This window comes from Esox lucius, chromosome 5 (assembly GCF_011004845.1).
Source record: "Esox lucius isolate fEsoLuc1 chromosome 5, fEsoLuc1.pri, whole genome shotgun sequence".
In the NCBI taxonomy this organism is placed as follows: Eukaryota; Metazoa; Chordata; class Actinopteri; order Esociformes; family Esocidae; genus Esox; species Esox lucius.
The window spans coordinates 32,065,646-32,090,699 of record NC_047573.1 but is presented as its reverse complement, the minus strand read 5'-3'; the positions used below and the strand labels follow the sequence as shown (position 1 = coordinate 32,090,699).

Genomic DNA, 25,054 nt, shown 5'->3' with positions numbered 1-25,054 from the left:
AACGCGACCAATGTTTGCTACCGTTAACTCAAGTGTCAGTACGCGCGGAGTAGATTGTGGCCTCTGTGTATTACCAGCTAGAAAGTTGGTTCTTCATACCGACAAAAACGGCGACCAAACGTTACACCGTTTTAGCTCCAGAAAATGGCTTCAAGAGGAAGCTTTCAAGGTATTCCGAGTCCGATGAACCCCAGTGTTAATCCAATGAACGCTGGCCATGCAGGCGGTGGAATGAGGATACCAGGAATCCAACCGAGTTTGGGTTTTCGAGCCATGAACGCTGCTCCCCAGTACCACCAGGTAATGCGACAAAATATTTCCCTACTCTAACTTGATGTTAATTATATGCAATTATCTCTTATAACTTAAAATTAGTACTTTATTTGCTTTATTGACAAAATATGTAAAGCAGTGCTATAGTAGGTAGCGTGTTCCTGACAGAAGCTAACGTTAAGGAGTTTCACAACATGTCAATGTTACTTAAATTGGGGATAACGTTATCTACACAGCCTTAAAAAACCTATATACGTATTCGATTTGACAAGTAATTAGCATCGCGTATTCATTATATGGTAACGTTGTTGACTTTTCATTTTCATCTGCCAACTTCCGCATTTCAAGAAAGTGAAAAATGGACCACGGCATGAGTTGTTCATTACGAATCACATGGTCCTGGCTACTTTCTTTTTTTGAAACTTTCGAACAGTCACTGAATATTATTATTCTTTACTCGTTATAGTAAGTAGTCGTTTATGCTGCATACTCCAGGGGTGTGTTGATAGAAGTGGGGGGTTATTGTATTTAGATATATTTTGTGTGTTTATACTGGTCCAAGCTATTTATATACAATATATTATTATAAAATGATTAATATTTGAGAGCGAAAACATGTTAAAATTAGTTTCTCTCCATATTATTGCATTGGATTTACTGCTTGCGTGTGACCGTGTGCGTGTGAGTGACTGTGTGTGTGTGTGCGCGTGTGAGTGACTGTGTGTGTGTGTGCGCGTGTGAGTGACTGTGTGTGTGTGTGCGCCTGTGAGTGACTGTGTGTGTGTGTGTGCGCGTGTGAGTGACTGTGTGTGTGTGTGTGTGTGTGCGCGTGTGAGTGACTGTGTGTGTGTGTGTGTGCGCGTGTGAGTGACTGTGTGTGTGTGTGTGTGTGTGTGTGCGCGTGTGAGTGACTGTGTGTGTGTGTGTGTGTGTGCGCGTGTGAGTGACTGTGTGTGTGTGTGTGTGCGCGTGTGAGTGACTGTGTGTGTGTGTGTGTGCGTGTGAGTGACTGTGTGTGTGCGCGTGTGAGTGACTGTGTGTGTGCGCGCGTGTGAGTGACTGTGTGTGTGCGTGCGTGTGAGTGACTGTGTGCGTGCGTGTGAGTGACTGTGTGCGTGCGTGTGAGTGACTGTGTGTGTGCGTGTGAGTGACTGTGTGTGTGCGTGCGTGTGAGTGACTGTGTGTGTGTGTGTGTGAGTGACTGTGTGTGTGAGTGACTGTGTGTGTGCGTGAGTGTGCGTGTGTGTGCGTGTGCGTGTGTGTGCGTGTGTGTGTGTGTGCGTGTGAGTGACTGTGTGTGTGCGTGTGTGTGTGTGCGTGCGTGTGAGTGACTGTGTGTGTGTGCGTGTGTGTGTGTGTGTGTGTGTGTGCGTGTGAGTGACTGTGTGTGTGTGTGTGTGTGTGCGTGTGAGTGACTGTGCGTGCGTGTGTGTGTGTGCGTGCGTGTGAGTGACTGTGTGTGTGTGTGTGTGTGTGTGTGTGTGTGCGTTTGAGTGACTGTGTGTGTTTGCGCGTGCGTGTGAGTGACTGTGTGTGTGTGTGTGTGTGTGCGTGTGAGTGACTGTGTGTGTGTGTGCGTTTGAGTGACTGTGTGTGTGTGCGCGTGCGTGTGAGTGACTGTGTGTGCGTGTGAGTGACTGTGTGTGTGAGTGACTGTGTGTGTGTGTGTGTGTGTGTGACTGTGTGTGTGTGCGTGTGAGTGACTGTGTGTGTGTGCGTGTGAGTGACTGTGTGCGTGCGTGTGTGTGTGTGCGTGCGTGTGAGTGACTGTGTGTGTGTGTGTGTGTGCGTGTGAGTGACTGTGTGTGTGCGTGTGAGTGACTGTGTGTGTGTGTGCGTGCGTGTGAGTGACTGTGTGTGTGTGTGCGTGTGAGTGACTGTGTGTGTGCGTGCGTGTGAGTGACTGTGTGTGTGTGTGAGTGACTGTGTGTGTGTGTGCGTGTGTGTGTGTGTGTGTGTGTGTGTGTGCGTGTGAGTGACTGTGTGTGTGTGTGTGTGTGTGCGTGTGAGTGACTGTGCGTGCGTGTGTGTGTGTGCGTGCGTGTGAGTGACTGTGTGTGTGTGTGTGTGTGTGTGTGTGTGCGTTTGAGTGACTGTGTGTGTTTGCGCGTGCGTGTGAGTGACTGTGTGTGTGTGTGTGTGCGTGTGAGTGACTGTGTGTGTGTGTGCGTTTGAGTGACTGTGTGTGTGTGCGCGTGCGTGTGAGTGACTGTGTGTGCGTGTGAGTGACTGTGTGTGTGAGTGACTGTGTGTGTGTGTGTGTGTGTGTGTGTGTGACTGTGTGTGTGTGCGTGTGAGTGACTGTGTGTGTGTGTGTGCGTGTGAGTGACTGTGTGTGTGTGTGTGCGTGTGACTGTGTGTGCGTGTGAGTGACTGTGTGTGCGTGTGAGTGACTGTGTGTGAGTGACTGTGTGTGAGTGACGGGGCGTGTGTGTGTGTGTGTGTGAGTGACGGGGCGTGTGTGTGTGTGAGTGTGAGTGACGGGGCGTGTGTGTGTGTGAGTGTGAGTGACGGGGCGTGTGTGTGAGTGTGTGTGACGGGACGTGTGTGTGTGTGTGAGTGACGGGGCGTGTGTGTGTGTGGGTGTGAGTGACGGGGCGTGTGTGTGTGTGGGTGTGTGTGACGGGGCGTGTGTGAGTGACGGGGCGTGTGTGTGTGTGGGTGTGTGTGACGGGGCGTGTGCGTGTGAGTGACTGTGTGTGTGTGTGAGTGAGTGACTGTGTGTGTGAGTGAGTGACTGTGTGTGTGTGTGAGTGACTGTGTGTGCGTGTGAGTGACTGTGTGTGCGTGTGAGTGACTGTGTGTGTGTGTGCGTGTGAGTGACTGTGTGTGAGTGACTGTGTGTGAGTGACGGGGCGTGTGTGTGTGTGTGTGTGTGTGAGTGACGGGGCGTGTGTGTGAGTGACGGGGCGGGGCGTGTGTGTGTGTGAGTGACGGGGCGTGTGTGTGTGTGTGAGTGACGGGGCGTGTGTGTGTGTGAGTGTGTGTGACGGGACGTGTGTGTGTGTGTGTGTGTGTGACGGGACGTGTGTGTGTGTGTGGGTGTGAGTGACGGGACGTGTGTGTGTGTGTGTGGGTGTGTGTGTGTGACGGGGCGTGTGTGAGTGATGGGGCGTGTGTGTGACGGGGCGTGTGTGTGTGTGTGTGAGTGTGTGTGACGGGGCGTGTGTGAGTGATGGGGCGTGTGTGTGACGGGGCGTGTGTGTGTGTGTGTGAGTGTGTGTGACGGGGCGTGTGTGTGTGTGTGTGTGGGTGTGTGTGACGGGGCGTGTGTGAGTGATGGGGCGTGTGTGTGACGGGGCGTGTGTGTGTGTGTGTGAGTGTGTGTGACGGGGCGTGTGTGTGTGTGTGTGTGGGTGTGTGTGACGGGGCGTGTGTGTGTGTGAGTGTGTGTGACGGGGCGTCTGTGTGTGTGAGTGTGTGTGACGGGGCGTCTGTGTGGGTGTGTGTGGGTGTGTGTGACGGGGCGTGTGTGTGTGTGAGTGTGTGTGACGGGGCGTCTGTGTGGGTGTGTGTGACAGCGAAAGTTTTTTTGACATGCATTTTTTTGTTATTCTGTCTCTCACTGTTCAATTAAACCTACCATTAAAATTATAGACTGATAATTTCTTTGTCAGTGGAAATCTTTATTGATCAACCTGACCTTGGCTTGGTATTAAGAGATCCCTGAATTTCCACTCCTTAATAAGTGATTAAACGGTACTGACTGGCATTTGCCAGGCAACAGCATCCCCCAGCTCAACAACACATCTTTGGAACTGAAATGAAAGATCACAACAATCACATAGAAGTAGAGGTGTACAAAGTAAGGGTACTTAACTGTGTTCGGCTGTGTTCACCACTTTAGGGGAAGTATCTAATTAAGATCTAAGTAACCAGGTAAAGCAAGCAAATGTATTTATATAGCACAATTCATACATTGAAGCAATTCAATGTGCTTTACAAAGAGAAAAAAAAAAGTATGTATATACAATAATATAAAACAAATACTCAAATGGAAACATCAAAACAAATGAAAACATCATAATAAAAATTTGAATATGAAAATATAAAAATAATAAAATCGGGATAAAAACATAGGAAGCTATAAGGCTAAACAGTGTGGTTAAGTTTAGGAGCTCAGTCATAGGCACGTGAAAAGAGAAGTGATTTTAACCTGGATTTACAAATTGATAGGTTTGGTGCACCTCACTGATCTTCTGGTAGTTTATTCCAGTTTTGTACAGCATAAGTGCTAAACGCAGCTTCTCCATGTTTAGTTTGGATTCTGGGCTCTACTAGCTGACCTGTTCATGGATCTAAGAGCCCTGCTCAGTTTATATTCCTCAAACATATCAGAAATGTATTCAGGTCCTAAACCATTCAGAGATTTATAAACTAAAAGCACAGCTTTGAAATCTATTCTGTAACTGACTGGAAGCCAATGCAAAGATTTAAGAACCGGAGGGATGTGCTCTGTTCTCTTGGTCCTGGTTAACATTCTAGCAGCAGAATTTTGAATGAGCTGCAGCTGTTTTACAGCCTTTTTGGGGAGTCGAGTTAAGCGGCCATTACAGTAGTCAACCCTACTAGATATAAAAGCTTAGATGATAGAATGTTATTTTTTAGATGATAGAATGCTGTTTTGGTGACCGTTTTGATATGACTGTTAAATGTGAGGTCTGAGTCTATCAGAACACCAAGATTATGCACTTGATCCCTGGTTTTAAGGGCCTGGGAATCCAGCTGTTTACTAATACTTATTTTATTTTTGTTAAAAGGAAGAGTGTAAATAATCAATTAAGGTCACTGGTTAGTTATGAACTCTGTTTAGGTAATTTAGCTCATCCTTAGCAACTTCACAAAACTGGTGGACACAGCCAAATAATATTTTTTACACCATTGCATAGACGATGGCCATGACAAGTTATTTTGTTTACATATCTAAATAATGACAACATAGTGTATATTAAGCTACAAAATAAATGGATCTTGCCTGCTTGCATAGAGTGACAGGTGCATCATACATCTTTAGCTAGTTATAACGTACCCTAATTGACTAGACATGGCTCGTGTGGTGCGAGACAAGGCAACGGTGTTTGACATCCACCTGTCAAACCCCGGGCCGTGTACATTTTGCACCACCCTCTGCTGGAGCCTGATGCACTGTAAATACGTCTCTACCAGGATTCGATTGAAGCAGAGTTGCAAATGCACTGCAAGCTGGAACGCTTCGGTTTTAGGTAATAATCGCAATCCATGTGCCACATTATGGCAGAAATAGTAAGTAGACTACTTCGTCGCATAGCTAGCTTTCTTTAAACGTAGCTATAAGTGTTGTCTGTCTCTGGAACGCTATTCGAATCTCAGATTCAAAGAATTCAGTAGATAAGCGATCTTAGTGAACACGTTAACTATCCCTAAATATATAGCAAGCGGTTGTCAATTGGAAAATCTTCGTCGTTGACCCTGTAATACTTCCTTCATAAAAGCATGCACTTAATCGAAAACACCACACCAATGGAAACCTTCAATGGGCCTAACTTAAGGAACCCCCATATTAAGTTATGCCCCCGACTTGCGGTCCTCATTTTCACCTGTGTCTCACCTTGTGTGTCTGTAGCAAGGCCAAACATTCAAGGGTATGTAAACTTTTGATCAGGGTCAATCTTGTAGCACTATATTCTGATTCCAAAATCATGTTTCCAATTTAAATAAGATATTTTTAAACCAGTGTTGGAAACATCTCAACAAATAGGCTACTGAATTACATCTGTTTCCATCAGTTAGCATGTCTAGTCGAGGGGCTCAGAAAAGCATTTGTCAACTGTGCAGAAAGTTCTGGGCGCAGATCATTTGCTTTCCTTATTTCAGTATGTTTTAATCTAGAATAATTTAATTTTGAATAATTTTGAAATGCAACATAATATAACTTCTAAACATTTATTATTATTATTATTATTATTATTCAATAGACACACGTTTTAGTCACCTTTTTGTGGCATCAATGCTGACCGGCAAAAGGAAAACAAATCACTCAAGTATAAACTGTTTTTACTAGTTTCAAGGTTTATTTGTAAATGCACCGAAAACAGCATCATCCTGCACCCGACAACCATGTAGTGAGAGTTATGAATAATATATAAGCAAAAATATAGCCTGACAAAAAAATAATAAAGCAACACTATATATGACACTGTAAACTAGCAGCAGTTTTAAAAAACCGTGCTGTAAACTAGCAGCAATTAGGGTAGTATTATGGAGCATTTGATATGGCTATTATGGCAGTAATATACGTAAATGTAAACTAGCAGCAATTGGTAGAATTATTGAATAGAATAGATGCATATGAGTGTAATAAGCTTATGAATGGGGGCATAGGACACTACAACTATGCAGTGAGAATTAAGAAAAATATATACACAACAGAAATATAGCTAGAAGATAAATTAATAATATACATAACACTGTACACTAGCAGCTGTTTAAATAGTGCTGTAAACTAGCAGCAGTATTGGTAGTGATACTGAAATTATAGATATGGCAATAATATACATACAATGTAGACTAGCATACATTTTTCAAAGAGTAAGATGGGGAGGATGAACAGTATGGTAGAAGTATTGAGTATTATTTATATATATATATATATATATATATATATATATATATATATTAGTGTAATATGCTTATGAATGGTACATGCAAAGGAATATTCTAATGCCCATTAAAAGTACCTGAAAGGACATCAGAGCATCTGAAATGTTCGTGTGTGATCGGCATTATCATGGATCAGTGTTCCTGATTGAGGAGCCTTATGGCCTTGTGTAAAAAAAAAAGTTTTAGTCTGGAAGTGCGTACCCTGATGCTCCGGTAGCGTCTACCAGACGGCAGCAGTGTGAACAGACCATAGCCTGGGTAGCTGCGATTTTTTTTTTTCTGTTCTGTGGCATTTTCTGTTCCTCAGGCATCATGTATAGTAGATTCCTTACACGGAGGGGAGATGGCAGCCGATGGCGCGCTCTACAGATTTCACCACCCTCTGGAGGGACATCTGTCTGCAGCAGAGCAGTTGCTGTACCAGGCTGTAATGCAGCCTGACAGGATGCTTTCAGTGGTGCACCTGTAGAAGTTGGTGAGAGTTTTTACAGACATGCCAAACTTCTTGAGTCTCCTCAGGAAGTATAGTCGTTTTTGGGACACTGCCGAGTTCATGTCTGGACCAAGTGAGGTCATCTGTGATGAACACACAGAGAAACTTGAATTCGGTGACTCTCCACTTCAGCTTCATCGATTTGTATGGGGGCATGACCCCCCCCCTCTGCCGCTTCCTGAAGTCCACAATCATCTCTTCAGTCTTGCAGACGTTGAGAGGTTTTTGTCCTGACACCATGTAGCCAGGTTCTTTACCTCCTCTCTGTAAGCGGTGTCATCGTTGTTGAAGATGAGGCCCGGGACGGTAGGGTCTTCCGCTATTTTAAGGATGGTTTTGGAGCTGTCTGTGGCCAGGGGAGTACAGGAGGGGACTGAGTACGCAGCCCTGGGGGGCTCCAGTGCTCAGAGTCAGTGCAGAGGAGGTGAAGTTGCCCATTCTCACCACCTGGGGTCTGCCCATCAGGAAGTCCATGATCCATTTGCAAAGGAAGGTGTTAATGCTGTGTTCGTCGTAACTCTGAACTGGACATGACGTCACACCTGATTTAAGGCGGAGACACGTGACTACATACGCAGTAGAATGTTTTTAAGGGGAAGGTATTAACAGGATGAAATAACCGACAGGGGAAAATGACGTCGGTTAGAGGATCTCATTAGACTTCCGTTCATCTTCTGCTTGTTCCACAGTTGTTTGATAAATTATTAAACACATTCAGAGAGGATTTGAAATGCTATTTTATTTTCAATTCTTACAATTTTGGTACTCACTAAAACCTCTTTAGGGGGGCTACAGAATTTCCTCTATGCATGAAAAAACCTGGCTTAGAAACATGCCTGGTGGGCACAATGGTGTTGAATGCAGAGCTGTAGTCCACGAACAGCACCCTCATGTATGTGTTGCCTTTTCCCAGGTGGGAGAGGGCGGTGTGTGTTGTCAGGTGCGATGGCATCATCCATAGATCTATTGGGGTGGTATGCAAAATGGAAAGGGGTCCAAGGTGTCAGGAAGGATGGAGCAGATGTGAGTTCTGACCAGCCACTCAAAGCACTTCATGATGGTTGAGATCAGTGCTACAGAGAGGTAGTCATTCAAGCAGGTGATGGAAGGTTTCTTCGGTACAGGGACGATGGTGGTCTGTTTGAAGCAGGAGGGGACTACAGACAGACAGTGTGAGGTTGAATATGGAGGTGAAAACTCCACTAGTTGGTCAGCGCACCCCCTGAGGACACAGCCTGGAATGCCATCTGGCCCTGGTGAATTCCGAAGGTTCACTTTTTAAAAAACTCACTTCATGTCAGCCATGGTTGGGGACGGAGTGTAGTCGTCCTGGTCCTCAGCAAGCATCACTGAAGGAATTGTGTTTGTCGCCTCAAACCCTGCATAGAAGGTGTTGAGCTGGTCAGGGAGCGAGGCAGTGGGACGAGCATCATTGCAATTTCTCCCTTTGTATTCTGTGATGTGTCGCGGTCCCCCCTACATGCGTCTGGGGTCAGAACTGTGGTAATTAGACTCCAAGTTAACCCTGTATTTTCTTTTCCCAACCCTGCTAGCCGTCCTTAGGTCTTATCTGGATCTCCTCAAAGCCTCCAGGTCCCTGGAGCTATAGGCGCAGGACCGTGCTCTGAGCTTAGCACGGACATTAGCATTAACCCAGGGCTTTAGGTTGGGGAAACTCCTGAGAGTGACCCTTAGGACGACATCTTCAATGCATTTGGAAATGCATGTGTATTGATCAATGTCACCACCATTGTTTCAAGCGGTTATGGATCCCTCATTCCAGCGTTGAACTGTCTGAGAAAACCACTTTTTTCTTTCTTTGTCTAGAGGATGGGGGGAGCAAAATGTATGTGTGATCCGCCTTACTGAATGCAGGGTGTGGGGGAGGTGTTTGTAACCATGTCATATTTGTGAATAACAGTGTTCAAGTATCTAATTGACCCGAGTAGGAAAGGTGGTATTTTGGTAGAACTTTCCTCATACAGTAGGGAGAACAAGTATTTGATACACTGCCGGTTTTCCCACTTATAAAGCTTGTAGAAGTTTGTATTTTTATCATAGGTACTCTTCAACTATGAGTGACGGAATCTAAAACAAAAATCCAGAAAATCACATTGTATGATTTTTAAGTAATTAATTGGCATTTTATTGTATGACATAAGTATTTGATACTTCAGAAAAGCAGAACTTAGTATTTGGTACAGAAACCTTGGTTTGCAATTACAGAGATCATACATTTCCTGTAGTTGTTGACCAGGTTTGCACACACTGCAGCAGGGATTTTGGGCCACTCCTCCATACAGACCTCCTCCAGATCCTTCAGGTTTCAGGGCTGTCACTGGGCAATACAGACTTTCAGCTCCCTCCAACGATTTTCTATTGGGTTCAGGTCTGGAGACTGGCTAGGCCACTACAGGACCTTGAGATGTTTCTTACGGAGCCACTCCTTAGTTGCCCTGGCTGTGTGTTTCGGGTCGTTGTCATGCTGGAAGACCCAGCCAAGATCCATCTTCAATGCTCTTACTGAGGGAAGGAGGTTGTTGGCCAAGATCTTGCGATACATGGCCCTATCCATCCTCCCCTCAATACAGTGGAGTCGTCCTGTCCCCTTTCCAGAAAAGCATCCCCAAAGAATGATGTTTCCATGCTTCACGGTTGGGATGGTGTTCTTGGGGTTGTACTCATCCTTCTTCCTCCAAACACGGCAAGTGGAGTTTAGACCAAAAAGCTCTATTTTTGTCTCATCAGACCACATGACCTTCTCCCATTCCTCCTCTGGATCATCCAGATGGTCATTGGCAAACTTCAGACGGGCCTGGACATGCGCTGGCTTGAGCAGAGGGACTTGCGTGCGCTGCAGGATTTTAATCCTTGACGGCATAGTGTGTTACTAATGGGTTTCTTTGAGACTGTGGTCCCAGCTGTCTTCAGGTCATTGACCAGGTCCTGCCTTGTAGTTCTGGGCTGATCCCTCACCTTCCTCATGATCATTGATGCCCCACGAGGTGAGATCTTGCATGGAGCCCCAGACAGAGGGAGATTGACCGTCATCTTGAACCTCTTCCATTGTTGCCTTCTCACCAAGCTGCTTGCCTATTGTCCTGTAGCCCATCCCAGCCTTATGCAGGTCAACAATTTTATCCCTTCTTACACAGCTCTCTGGTCTTGGCCATTGTGGAGAGGTTGGAGTTTGTTTGATTGAGTGTTGGACAGGTGTCTATTATACAGGTAACAAGTTCAAACAGGTGCAGTTAATACAGGTAATGAGTGGAGAACAGGAGGGCTTCTTAAAGAAAAACTAACAGGTCTGTGAGAGCCGGAATTCTTACTGGTTGGTAGGTGATCAAATACTTATGTCATGCAATAAAATGCAAATTAATTATTTAAAGATCATACAATGTGATTTTCTGGATTTTTCTTAGATTCTGTCTCTCACAGTTGAAGTGTACCTATGATTAAAAATTACAGACCTCTACATGCTTTGCCGATTTGGCAGGTTTTACTACTTACAGTGCATCAGATATTTGTTCTACCCACTGTATCTGCTCTATTAAAATCGCCAAGAACAATAGCCGCTGCGTCAGGTTGGGCATCCTCTAGTCCATTTATTACTCCATATAGATCTTCCATTGCACAAGTTTTATTCGTCTACAGGACTATATAGACTACTGTGATTATAGCGGAGCTGTATTCCTGTGGAAGTTAGAAGGGTTGTATCTTTACAGAGAGTAGCTCTGTGTGTAGATAGCACTGCACATCCGTTCCCCAACAAGAGTTAACCATAATGCAGACCCCTCTGCCCTTATGTTTACCTGACTTCGACAGTCTGTCCTGCCGGTAGATAGAAAAGCCAGCAGGGGTGACTCACAAGTCTGGCACCAAGGGATCCAGCTATGATTCCAGAATGTTAGCACACAGCAGTTTGCAATGTCCCACTGAAAGTTCACCCGTGCGTGTAGTTCTTCAATTTTGTTGTCCAGTGATTGAACATTTGGGAGTAAAATGCTCGGAAATGACGGATTGCAGTTTCTCGTCCGAGATCTACATAAGATACCTGCACGTTACTTGGCATATTAGTAAACAGATCGGCTGCAGAACAAAATAATTCCAGCAATCACTCCAGTGAGCCGTGTAAAGTCTGTGTTCAGTAATGAACAAATATTCAAGTGCTTGTCGATCATACTGTATGAGCGACAGTCTAGCATGAACAAAATGAAAAACAATTATAAGCAAGAAACTACATAGTGCATGCGAAGCCACTATGTAGAAGGTCAGTGCTACCTTTCTCTATGGCACACCAGAATATTGTAAATTGAATTATAAGTTGCATTTTTTCATTTTCATCCATATTTTCTTATTAGATAATGCTCAGTAAAATACATGGATCGAAATATCTGTTGCCCCATTGCATAGTCCTATTAACGTTTGAAAATAAAATGTATTGTCCTTTTTAACTGAATGAATCAGTTGAGCGTTAAAACATGTTTTGCTACATTAGGAAGGCTTGCATGAAGCTATTTCAAATAATCAGGCTGTAATATTTGCAGCAGAGTTAAAGGTGAAACATCACAAAGCACAGGAAAATTTAATTGTTGTTGCTTGTGAAGAGCAATTGTTAACATTGATGTTAACAACTTCTCAGCTCTGGGCGCATTTTGGTTTTTAGCCAACTCAAATCTTGGATCCAGCACGTGTATTTTTACTATATTATTAGGCTTACAGTATAAAAGTGGCATCAAATTAACAATATAGACAATTAAATCATTTATCGCAATTATTTGTGATTATAGTCAACTAAAATGTCAATCATGACTGCCCTAACTGTAGCTAGCCATTAAGGTAACCACCGTCTATTCTAATTTGCAGCGCCCCGGTATGCCACCCAACAGGGGGGTCCCGATGGGGGCCATGGGTTCATTGGGAAGCCCTGGGCCCTCATATGGGGGTGGAAACATGCCCTTACGCACAGGAATGGGGCCTTCTGCCATGGATGCCTCCCGAAAGCGGTTTCTTCTTCAACAGCAGCAGCAGGGCGGATTGGAAGGGCCAAGGCGTGGGTGAGTTATTGGGTGGACTGGGGCCCCAACTGTTTTAAAAAGACATGGGCTTGTGTTCGAGAGGGTTATGAGTTTATGGGGCACCATTGCAAAGCATCCAGATTTTTAACACTGCAAAGGATTGTGGCTATATGGGAATATACATGGACAGACATTATCAATATTATTATTTTCAAGTTATTTTTGGAAGAATATATACAGAGTTTGAATGATATATACTTTCTGTCATGACAACATGCAATCTGTCTCTACACTCTAAAAATGTATTATGTAAAGCCTAAATGTCTATTGCCAGGGTCTCTAACCTTTTCAGGTATGAGAGTTAAAAATGTAACATCATGAACGTCAAGGTTTTTTGTTGCTTTCTCTCCCAACATCTCTCACCAGGGACCTTTGTTCTCTGTCAAAATACCTGTTCGATAAGGGTTAATACAATTGGAAATTCGGTAGAAAACTTTACTGAATTTAGTTTTCTCTGTTGTGTTTTTCCTGGCTTTCCTGACTCTTTTAGGTATTTTTTTCATTATTCGTCTCTATGAATATTACGACTACTCATTGAGAGAAAAATAAAATTAACAATCAGTGCTATTAAACTTTTAATAGGAAAATCTAGCCATTTCATTGCTCATCTAGCCGAAGAGGGGTGTGCTGTCTTTGATAAATCTATATCCTGCTGCTGTTATTGTTATACAAATAACAAATGTATCTACATTTTGTTTTGTGTTTGTTAAATTGTTGCACTGTAGACTTCTGTACATGGGATTTAAACTAACTTTCAGTCTTCTTGCATTTCACTGGATTGAACAACAAAAATCTCTTTATTGTTCATCTTCTTGATCTTTCACTGAAAATCTTAACAAAAATCTATTGTTTGTAAGTCTTTCCTAATGTCATAGTGCATCTGACAGCCCAAACCACTTGAGCTACTTGTGACACCACCACAAAACAAGTGAAAGCCGTTTATATCGAAGTGGACCGCAGTACTGCAAGCATAGTGTGGTGACGGACCATTAATAATACATTAAGGGAGACATTCAGCCTCCAGCAACCTTCCCAGGCCTTTGATGGGATTCTTTTGTACCCCTGCGCTGTCCTCTTGGCAATAGTATACCTGTTGTACTCCATCTGCTGCAAAGAAGAAGGGTTAAGAACAAAGGGACCTTAACCAAAGATGTCCCATGACCATGCCACGTCTGCCAGAGAGAAGCACACAAACACTGGCAAATGTTTTACTGCTAAATCTAATGACGTCACCCAGTTGTTCTTGTTTTTAGAGAAAAGATGTGACCGTTATCCCTCTCTGTTCTGTCATTTCCATATACAACAGAGGTTTTGTGTTTTCAAGTCTAGCTTCCAAAAGATGATAGATATCAGAAGGCCCTGAATAATTCGATTTACTTGAAAGGAAGGGGAGCTATAAATTGATCAAAGAAAACTAAGCTTGATTTATTTGTGACCAAGTGAAAGCCTTTGGGCCCAAAGTGATAAGCCTACCCAGGCCCCCGGGTCACAGTTAGTATAACATAACAGAGAAAAAAGAGAGGTACCATCCGAACGTGTCCACTGAGAAACAAAAATAAATATATGGTTTGCACAAATAATGCAACCCAATCAGTGGTTCACTGATAAATTTAATACCAGTCATAATAAACGTGTGGGGGCGTGGCAGTTTTGAACAAGCAAACTTTGCAGTGTGCAATATAAAATACTAAAACACTTCTATTTTGATAATGTTTCCGTAGCAAAAGGCGGAAGATGGCCGACAAGGTGCTTCCACAGAGGGTGAGTCTGGCTCTGGATTTATCCTTTTATTAATGGGGAGTAAGTTTGCCCCACATATATTAAACTTCCTTGTCTTGGTTCCAGATCCGAGACCTGGTCCCAGAGTCTCAGGCATACATGGACCTGCTGGCCTTTGAAAGAAAGCTGGACCAGACCATTGCCCGCAAACGCATGGAGATCCAAGAAGCTATCAAAAAGCCCATCACGGTACAGCTTTTGCACATGTATTTGAATATTTTGAATATGTGTATTATATGCATTCTTCACTCTGAATTAACGTAAACATAAGTGGGATATTAGAAATTTTATTTGAATCCACGTTTGGTCGAAGTATGGGAATCGTTCTTTGTAATCGGTTGAGTGATGTATGCTCTTTTGTTCCTTCCTGTCTCTCAGCAAAAGCGTAAGTTGAGGATCTACATATCCAACACCTACACACCCGGCAAGCCAGAAGGTGAAGATGCAGAAAAAATGTCGTCCTGGGAACTAAGGGTTGAGGGGAAACTGCTTGAGGACGTAAGTGACCAACTGTGTCTGTTTGTGTTTCTGATAGAAGCAGTAGCCTCTAACTTGAGTTATGTCACCCACCTAATTTCCCTGTAAAACAATTGTTATATTTTTAGCCAATGCTTAGTTGTAAGTCAAAAGCAAGTAGGTATTGAACGTGATCCACCATTTAGAGAAAACTGTTTGAAGTCACATACCACATGGTATTTCTGCAATACACGCAGTCAAAAACATAATATATTGTGATACTGAAAAATATTAATAAGAATTTACAACAAGAGTTTTACAACAATTTGAATAGCGACGGGAAGCACTGCTCTTTTAGAAGGCTCGCATCAGTTGTCTCTCATTTTGTCTTCTAAACCAATGATTGGTTTGCAAGGTGGGTCTTTTCAGCTGCAAAGTGATTTCAGGTTGATGATCATGTGACCGGAGTAAACCTTTTTAATTCAGCTCTCTGCCTGTAACCTATTGTCATTTGCATAAAGGTTATAGGCCATATGCCAAACATGATCAAAATGTTCTGGACAGCCCTGGCTCTTGAATATCCACAACCACTCCCGTTCGCCTGTCTCACGAACATTTTGATCAAACAGATGTGCTTTCAAAACTCTCCAGTGTTCTCCAACTCTGCGTGTCCTTGGCTTACCCTACCCTGCCAGATGTGTTTTCTGTTTTGGCCTGGGGTTCCCCCTCTTCTCTGAAACAAGGAATTGAAATTGCGGCTCCTTCGTTTAAGTGCCGCAGTTCGATGTGCACACCTCGCACTTCTCCTTTTCCAAGCTGACAGTCATTGTGTTTGTCCCATGTGGCTGCCCTTACCCTACGTAGGGCCCAAGGTTTAACCACAGTCCTTTGACAGCCTTGCGCTAGAAAAGGAATCCAGTGCCAGTTGGAAGTTACCCAAGACTGACTTGCAGCCACACACAAAAAAATAGGGATTTTTTTTCTTCTTCTTGTGTTTCTTGTTGCCTCAATGGTTAGAGCTTGTGTAAGGAAGGGGTGAACGGGTGGAAGGTTGCGCAAATAGTAATTGAAAGGATTGGGGGGGGAACGCTAAGCCAACTTCATTAGAAAGTTGTGTTTTCCCTCATCTCCCTGGTGTGGTCGGTTTTAAACAACGCAGCTGTAGCACAGCACCTCACGTGACAGTAAATGTGCATCCCGACGGAGATTGCGTGACTGACACATTTCCGTTGATAACTGAGCGTCTACACCAGGTCAACAAGCGTCGTTTTGTGAATACCGTACCTCTGCGGCAAGACATTCACCTCGGTTTTGCGTTTGTCTCTCATGTTGCATAGAACTTCGCTACTGTGACAGATCCATGATTTTTAGGGGAGGGAGCAATACCATATTATGATTGATGGTTCTGATTACTTTTCTTTTCTCAAATTCTGTCCCTAGCCTGGCAAACAGAAGAAGAAGTTTTCATCTTTCTTCAAGAGTTTAGTCATCGAGCTTGATAAAGAGCTATATGGGCCTGATAACCACTTGGTGGAGGTATGTAGAAAATCAATACACAGTACTTTAAATAATTTTTTTCCCAGAATGGTCCCCGTTGAACAAAGATTTGAATTGCGACCACGGTTAAATGTCCACTGAACTTGTCATTGTGCTGTTTCTTCACCCAGGAAATGTTTTTAAGACAACAAAGGACGACTTTTTGCATCGGGAAAACATTTAGTGTTTCACATAAGTGCAGTTGGTCCCTCGGGGTTGCAGTCTGTTTTCAACCATTTGTTGCCTAATGAATAGGACCCTCTGTTGTGTATTCACTAGGCACCAGAAAACAGATGCAAACAGTGATCTGTTTCAGTGTTTTCATTTTCTGTTGCAAAACATTTGCACCAGTGTACTGAATATTGAATGCAGTTTTGAACTCTCTTTCAGTGGCACAGGATGCCCACCACTCAGGAGACAGACGGCTTCCAGGTGAAGAGGCCAGGGGACGTGAATGTAAAATGCACCCTTCTCCTAATGCTGGACCACCAGGTACTCTCTCATCTCTCTATTTTGGCCTTTCTCTTATTTTTCTCTTATTCTATCTCTTGTCTTTGCCTTCCATCCCCATTTTGTTCTCTCAAACAATTTCTCTATGTTGAGCGACACATCAGACTATGATGCTCTATAGATGTCAACCTAAATACATGTTCTTATCAACCCCGCCCATCCTCTTCACACAGCCCCCTCAGTATAAGCTGGACCCCAGGCTGGCGCGGCTGCTAGGCGTGCACACCCAGACAAGGGCCAGCATCATGCAGGCCCTGTGGCTCTACATAAAGAACAACAAGCTTCAGGATAGCCACGAGAAGGAGTACATCAACTGCAACCGCTACTTCAGACAGGTGCGAGCACGAACAAGCTCATGCCGCCTAAGGCAATTACTTATTTTCTGACGGTGATTTCTTTTTTTAATAGTGCCACAGACTCTCAGTAGCATTGCTTTCAGGACTTTGACCGAAAGCCTTTTAGATTTTTGTTAATGCTTTATAGCACAGAAAGAACTCCAGCCTTCTTTCCCAGATGCAGTGGGCTGGGTTCGTACTCGTGCTGCAGTGCATGCACACCGGAGGCAGCTGCTGAGACTGCTGGAATCTGGATGTGATTATGTGGCCATGATAGTATGAGGGCCAGATTGGACATTCTTCTCAGGACACCGCAGTTAACACCCATACTCTTACGATAAATGCCACAAGGTCTTTAGTGACCACAGAGAGTTTTAATGTCTTTTCTGAAACCCAGCACCCTACTGAGGACGATGTCCCCAGTTACTGCCTTGGCAAGTTTGGATCTCCTTAGACCAGAGTAAAGAATGCCTCCTACTGGCCCTATTCAAAATGTCTCCATAGAGCCCTTCCCAATGTTTTTAGTCCGTGCCCTGCTCCTGCTGCAACATAATGTCATAGTCTGCCCAATATTCTAAATTGGCATGCAACCACATTCAGAATGTCTGTTCAAATAGCTGCTGGTTCTTTTTTTGTTGCTTTTTTGTAATTTCTTTTTTATTTTTTTACTGTAACTAGACTAGCAAGAAAATGTGAAGGGAGGGGGGTGGTTTAGCAGCAGAAACTTGTAAGTATCGATTGGAAGAGATCGGAGGTAGGAAGATTAGGAGATTAGGAAATATATTTTTTTACCTATTTATTTTCTAATTGTTTGCCCCACATGAATATAGGACGAGTCAATAACACTATTTAGAAATTAGTTAAAGAATATTACATTTAAAAAGAGTGGTTTATCCAACTCCAGGGGCATAATTGATTTCCCACTATTTTCTGTCAAATAAGCATTACAAATGGCCAAAAATATATTCAAAAATGATTTTTCGATCCCTTCAACATGTCTGATCTCCTGTAGATTTTTGGCTGCACACGTATGAGGTTCCCAGAGATTCCAATGAAGCTGGCTGCCCTGCTGCAACACCCAGACCCTATCATCATCAATCACATGATCAGGTAACTAAGTCTCTGTGTTGGGGTGAAATGGTGTATGAGCTACTATTGCAAATCACCACTTGCCCTGTAAGTTGTTGTATAAATCTGAGAGGAATGGATGGGAACCTGGGAAACCAGTGCTTATAACAATTCCTCCAACAAGCTGCTTTCTTGTTTTGGACGGTTTAAAATGAAGGTCAAAACCAGAAGGCAATAATAAGCATGTTGTCTCATACATGATGCCCCTCCCCTTGGGCCAGTTTAGATAATGCATGTGATATTAATTTCTCTTGGTTGCCATAGAACCAAATGTTGGTTTCCTGTGGCAAGACGCATCATTCACACACATTTCCTGAAATTCTAATTCAGGGTCCAACGCTAACTTTTTTCTCACTGGGGCCAGTTGGTCTGAAATCTACTGGCCAGGAAAAAAAATTACTGGCATGAACTGAATACAATATTTTTTTTGTAGTTTACAGATATATAGTATGTAAATATCATATCGTCTGAATATTGATTAATACCATAGATTTGCATGTGATATGAGACATGAGAGTTGATACAAGCAATTGCTGTTTACATAAATATGATGCAACACACATCATTGCTTTTTATAAATGGTTATCAACATAATAGCTAGTATAAATATCATTATCATCTTTTCATGAAGAAGCTTTTTTATTTGATGTGACTTAAAAACATGGACATAAAATAAAATAGTTAATATATTTCTGGTCACATAAATATGGAGCAGTACAGTACTTGCACTAGTTGGTTGACTGGGATCTTGTGTCACTGCTAGCCAGCGCGTAGGCAGGCCTAGTTAACATGACACTAACTGTCCACAAGCAAGTCTGTATGGCTTCTCTATCCCTATTCACAGACAATGTCATGAACATAGACATAGTCCGTGAATGGTTTCTCCCTTTTCACAACATGATATAGGCAGTCATAACAAGTTTTTCAAATTGACTACACGCCACCATTAGGCCACAATTCACGCGACTTGCTGCAGAGACTTATTGTAAGAGCAGGTTTTCGGTAGTTGTTCTTTCTGAAAGCACAACATGAACGGCAGTATATGTAGCCCTTGCCATTTTTGTTTTCGACCCATGGAACCTGTTCTTTCCACAAAAACAAAAATGATCACATTTGCTTTGCCTCATACAATACAATATTTGGGTCATGCTCTAGGATGTACTATGTATTTAAGACAAATCTGTGGCCAGGTTGCACCAATGAAATATTGTGTAGGCCGTATTTTTGCCTCCAGAACTTCCAGGATTCTTTGGCATGGTTTCAACAAGATGCTGGAAACATTCATTATGGATTTTAGTCCTTGCCAACTCAATAGCATAAACACATTCATGCTGCAAACCCCCAGTTCCTTTATCCCAAAGGGGCTCTATGGGATTGAGATTTGGGGACTGCAGGCCATTGAAGTAAACTGTCATGTTGGTAAAATCCGCTTGAGATGATGCATGCTTTGTGACATGCCGAATTGTCCTGCTGGAAGCATCCATTTGTTTACAGGTTGACTGGCCGTGAAGAGATTCACGTGGACATCAACAATACTTAGCTACACGGATCCATGTACTCCTACGGCTTATGCCAAATTCTGATTAATATCATCTGCAAGCCCAGCAGAAATTGAGATTTGTCAGGCTAGGCAAACATATTTTTTTATATTCAGTCTTTAATTATCTGTTGTTGGTTATCAAGTGCCCACTGTAGCATTATCTTCCTGTTCTTAGCTGACCAGAGTGTTAAGGTATGGTATGCCATGTTAAGGTATGGTATGCCGTGTTAAGGTATGGTATGCCGTGTTAAGGTATGGTATGCCGTGTTAAGGTATGGTATGCCGTGCATTTCATCAAATTCTTGCCGTCAAACAACCAATCATTCTGCATGGTTCTGCTTCTATTACAGTGACTGGTCCAGAATGCTTTCTAACCTGCTGCAAAGCTCAACGTGCCGTAAATGGAATCAGACAGAGACCACCTTTTTTTAGTGCACTCCAGAGTATGAATAGAGTGAATAGATCTGTTTGTATTCCTCAACTCTGGTTCATAGTTTTACATAGCTTAGCCGTTCCATGAGACGGTCAAAATAAAGGATGTGTCTTACATGTTACATATCAACTTGTCCATTCTATTCCCTCCATTCTGTAGCGTGGACCCTAATGACCAGAAGAAGACTGCATGCTATGACATTGACGTGGAGGTGGATGACCCACTGAAAGGCCAGATGAATAGTTTCCTGTCCTCAACAACCAATCAGCAGGAGATTGCCGCCCTGGAGATGAAGGTAGGTATTAATCCACAGAGGTCTGACAAACCCACATCAATGTGATCGTTTTTTCCCGTTCCCCTTTAAGAGCCACATTAAGTCTGGCCCAGATGTTTCCGACCCTTGCTTTAAATCAGTGGAATATTTTAGAGATGCATTACTCTTGAGGGGATAAGGCCTGATGGTTGGAGTGATAAATCAACAGTAAAAATCATGCATGACTGAACTAGTAAGTAGAGACCATTGTACATTTGGAAGGATTCTGCCAGATCACAAGAAAATAGATGAAATCATTGAGTCAACATTGCTTGTACTTTGTCTGGTCCCAGATATGAATTATGTCCAAGAAAGCACTAACAGACTTGAGTCCAGACTTGTTTGTTCAACTGTCAAAACAGACTGGATATGATTACAAAGAGCTGTGTATCAGGCATGTCCTCACTCGACTCTTCACAGATCCACGAGACCATCGAGTCCATCAACCAGCTGAAGACTCAAAGAGACTTCATGTTGAGCTTCAGCAACAACCCTCAGGACTTCATCAAAGACTGGCTGAAGTCCCAAAGTCGAGACCTCAAGGTACTGACTTGCTGTAAATAACTTGGCGTTCTGGGCTGCATTCCATATCAAAATGTGTCTTTTTACCCTCCCGCCTATTGGTTCTTTCTGGACACTTCCTTTTTCGTAGTCAGACATCTATACAATGCAAATAGAACTGCTGTATTATAATGTCTATACGTAAGGATCATTAGACTTCTGGACAGAGTGTTATGTAGACCACATTGAGACAATTATAAGTTATTGAAGGACACCGGACATGCCAGTAAATTACTAATGTGTTTCTTAGTTAATGACTGATGTGGCCGGAAACCCGGAAGAGGAGAGACGGACTGAGTTCTACCAGGCCCCATGGGTGCCAGAAGCTGTGGGTCGATACGTCTACTCTAAGGTAGGCATCAAGGTTAGCAAACATTTGACCCGCTATTATTATTCCCTTTAGATTGTTTAGGACTGGTTGACGTTTATAAAGAAATGAACGCCACACTGTTTGACTGGTAAACATATAAATGCATTCATGTGTCTTAGGTGCAGCAGCGGAGACAGGAGTTGGAGCAGGTGCTGGGAATACGACTCACCTGAGGGTCAATCGAACATAGCAACTCAATATATTAACTGCCGCGAGGTGCGCTTAAAATGATCTTAAAACTCCAGTTTTACACTTACTCTTATCCAAAACACAACTACAGAACTGGAATCCGCTTGCACCAATCCGCTCTGCCTTTTTTTACCACTTTGTAACAGTTCATGATACAGTATATTGTTTCATAAATGTTGCAGCCAATGTGGTCTTTGTATAATTGGTGCTGTTTTGGTAATAAGGTTTAAGAGTACTTTGCTAGCATCTGGTAATAGCATTTTTGTAGTAATGCACCATTTTTACACATTCTCTTGAAGAGCAAAGGAAATGCAATACTGACACAAACCATAATTAAATTTAGCAAAAATGCATCTACAGTGTAAATGTGTTATATGAAAAGGTAATTGTTAAGCACAGTCATTGTACAAAGCATGTTTAGTTTTTCACTTTTCAATCCTTGTTTTTTGGAGATTTTCTAATGAGATTTTCTATCTCTGCCTCTCTTAAAAACAAGATGGCAGAAGCATCCTTCAGACTTACATTTGTTTATGTATTGAGCATAGGTACTGGCAGGTTATTTGACTCAAGTTGTGTGCCACTTTGAAAAGGTATCTACATTACTTTTTATAAGCCATAAAGTTGATTGTTATGGATGAGTAGCTGAACTATAGTTACATTTGCCTATAATGTCTTAAGCATTGATACTGTCAAGTTGTTTTGACAAGTTGTTTGCCACCTTGAAAAGGTTTCTACCTTATTTCTTAAAAGCCATATAGATTATTGTTATGGGGAGTAGCTAAACTATAGTTACCTTTTTTTGGGAAGCTTGTTAACATTTCTAACTCAGAAATTCTGAATTATATTCAAGAACTCACATTTGGCCAGGACACTCAGGAAATTCTAGTGCTGGTAATTTGTTAGTGGCTGCATTTGCAAGGAAAGGAGCCCAATTTGTTCATCTGTTGTATTTCAGTTTATTTCAATTTGTTTTTTTCTTTAAATGTTTACATGCTGTTTTTATGGCTTGCTAGGGAGGAACGTTTGGCAGTTTGAGTGTGTGCAAGTGGTTCTCCCTAAAAGGAATTTCATTTAGTATATCTGAAACTTGGAATTAATAGGAATCCAAACCTATAGTATTTTTTTTACAATGCAAATCAATGTTGTTCCACATTGTGTATATATTTTTTTTTCTTCATGTAAACTTCAATCTAGCTTGGATTTTGTTATATGCAGGTTTTTACTTAAAACGTCTTAATTCCTATGAACATTCCAAAAATCTGATTATCAGTCCAAAAAAGTTTTTGTGGAAAGGGGCACTTAAGGACTCTTGTTACCGTGCCAGTAATGCTTAATGTTTTGTTCTGACACATTATTTGCCAGGAATTTGCATGTCTTGTATACTAAATCAAAAGCTTTTATACATTTATACTCTGGAGTATCTTTGCCATTTTGTCAAATAAATGGAATTGGAAAAAGTTGTATTTAACATTCACTTTTTACATTAGGGTTAAGACTTACTGATTTGTAGGTCAACAGTAATTCTATTAAATGAACAACTAATAGAATTGGAAATAATCTTGATAAGAAATTGAATCCAGATAGCCTGGTACAAGATCTGTTTTTCTTTACTCCTTTTTATTGTCAAACGTTGGCTTAACAGTTACATCAAACAGATCGGCTATATAATTTACTAATGTGTTTTTTTCTTCATTGAAAGCATTTGCATTGGCAACCATGCAAGAGCTTTTACTGTTTTCAGTTACAGGAGGCTTAACCACTGGCCTGATATGCATGCTGTGTGTTTGTGTTCAGGCTGGGTAAAAGCCTGTGGCTGTTTACACAATAGGACTTGCTTAAACAGGTATTGCTGGTTATACCTGTCTCAGTCCTTTGTTTATAACTCTTCTCAAATAACAGCCAAACTAAGCCTACATTTATGTTCTGTGCTGCTTAGACTTTGCCTCCACAAACTCATTTTCCTCAGCCTGCAGCATGTTAGGATCCAGCAGACAAGTTAATGTAGCTCAAATTGCTGAAAAAGTGAATGCTGGTACTGGTAGGTGTCAGAATGCATCGTGTATCGTAGTTTGTTGCGTATGGGGCTGCTTAGCCGCATACCAGTCAGTGTCCATGGTGACCCGTGTCACTGCCGAAAGCGCCTACAATGGGCACGTGAACATCAGAACTGGACCACGAAGCAATGGAAGAAGGTGGCCTGGTCTGATTAATCACGTTTTCTTTTACATCACGAGGATGGCTGGGTGCGTGTGCGTCGCTTACCTGCAGAACACATGGCACCAGGATGCACGATGGGAAAGAGGCAAGCCGGCGGAGGCAGTGTGATGCTTTGGTCAATGTTCTGCTGGGAAACCTTGGGTCCTGCCATTCATGTGGATGTTACTTTGACACGTACCACCTACCTAAGCAAATATGGTTCAGGAATGGTTTGAGGAAAACAGCAGTGAGTTCTAAGTATTGATATGGCCTCCAAATTCCCCAGATCTAAATCCAATCGAGCATCTGTGGGCTGTGCTGGACCAACATGTCTGTTCCATGGAGGCCACACCTTGCAACTTACAGGACTTAAAGGATCTGCTGCTAACGTCTTAGTGCCAGATACCACAGAACACCTTCAGAGGTCTAGTGGAGTCCATGCCTCGATGGGTCAGGTCTGTTTTGGTGGCAAAATGGGGACCTACACAATATTAGGCAGGTGGTCATAATGTTATCGGTGTATGTTTGACCCCATAAATACTTTTAACAACAAGGACATTCTATGCCAGAATAAGTAATTATTTATCCAAATATGGGTTGACAGTAAAATGTTATTACTAAGTCAGCTCATGATTGAGAATAGGTTATTTTTGTAGTCTTAATTCCTTAATTACCTTCAAAGAATGTACAATTCTTTAGAAAGAAGTGTTATTGAAAATAAACAGAAATCTGTATTCTGACCAATTATTCAGTACTTTGCAGCAGTGCCTTTGGCAGCTATCACACCTTTAAGTCTTCTGAAGTTTGCCTATACCAGCTTTGCACATCTAAAGCTTGGAGATTGGATGGTTTGCATCGGTGAACTGCGATTGTCAGGTCTCCCCACAGATGGTGTTTATTCCAGGCTTGGACTGGGCCATTCAATGGCATTCACTGACCTGTTCATGAAGCCATTCCAACATCGTCTTTACTTTGTGCTTCAGGTTGCTGTCATTCGGAAAGTTGAGTCTGCCAAGGTCCTGTTTGCGCTCGGTCAGGTTTTCTTCAAGGACCTCTGTATTTCGCTCTGTTCTTCTTTTGCTCCTTCCTGACCAGTCACTCAGTCCCTGCCGCTGAGTGCTATCCACATAGCATGATGCTATACCACCATGACCTCGTTCGACATAGATTGATGCTGAGGTATTATAAAAATAATCCTTATTAGTCTCCAAAATGGGAGATGCTG

General features: G+C 42.6%; 1 protein-coding gene across 2 annotated transcripts; it reads left to right on the top strand.

Moving 5' to 3' along the window:
* Nucleotides 1-22,848, top strand: smarcd2 (SWI/SNF related, matrix associated, actin dependent regulator of chromatin, subfamily d, member 2). 2 transcript variants are annotated; one of them, XM_010864580.5, is made up of 13 exons: nucleotides 1-300; nucleotides 12,272-12,462; nucleotides 14,205-14,244; nucleotides 14,329-14,451; nucleotides 14,641-14,760; nucleotides 16,159-16,254; nucleotides 16,645-16,746; nucleotides 16,938-17,099; nucleotides 18,112-18,209; nucleotides 20,360-20,495; nucleotides 20,934-21,056; nucleotides 21,325-21,426; nucleotides 21,564-22,848. In XM_010864580.5, exons 1-13 carry the CDS (start codon nucleotides 145-147, stop codon nucleotides 21,615-21,617), a joined length of 1,503 nt encoding a protein of 500 aa, XP_010862882.3. In that variant the 5' UTR covers nucleotides 1-144; the 3' UTR covers nucleotides 21,618-22,848. The 2 variants fall into 2 exon arrangements, with proteins under 2 accessions (XP_010862882.3, XP_010862881.3); XM_010864579.5 differs by having other exon boundaries at nucleotides 21,325-21,438.
* Nucleotides 22,849-25,054: the final 2,206 nt, after the last annotated feature.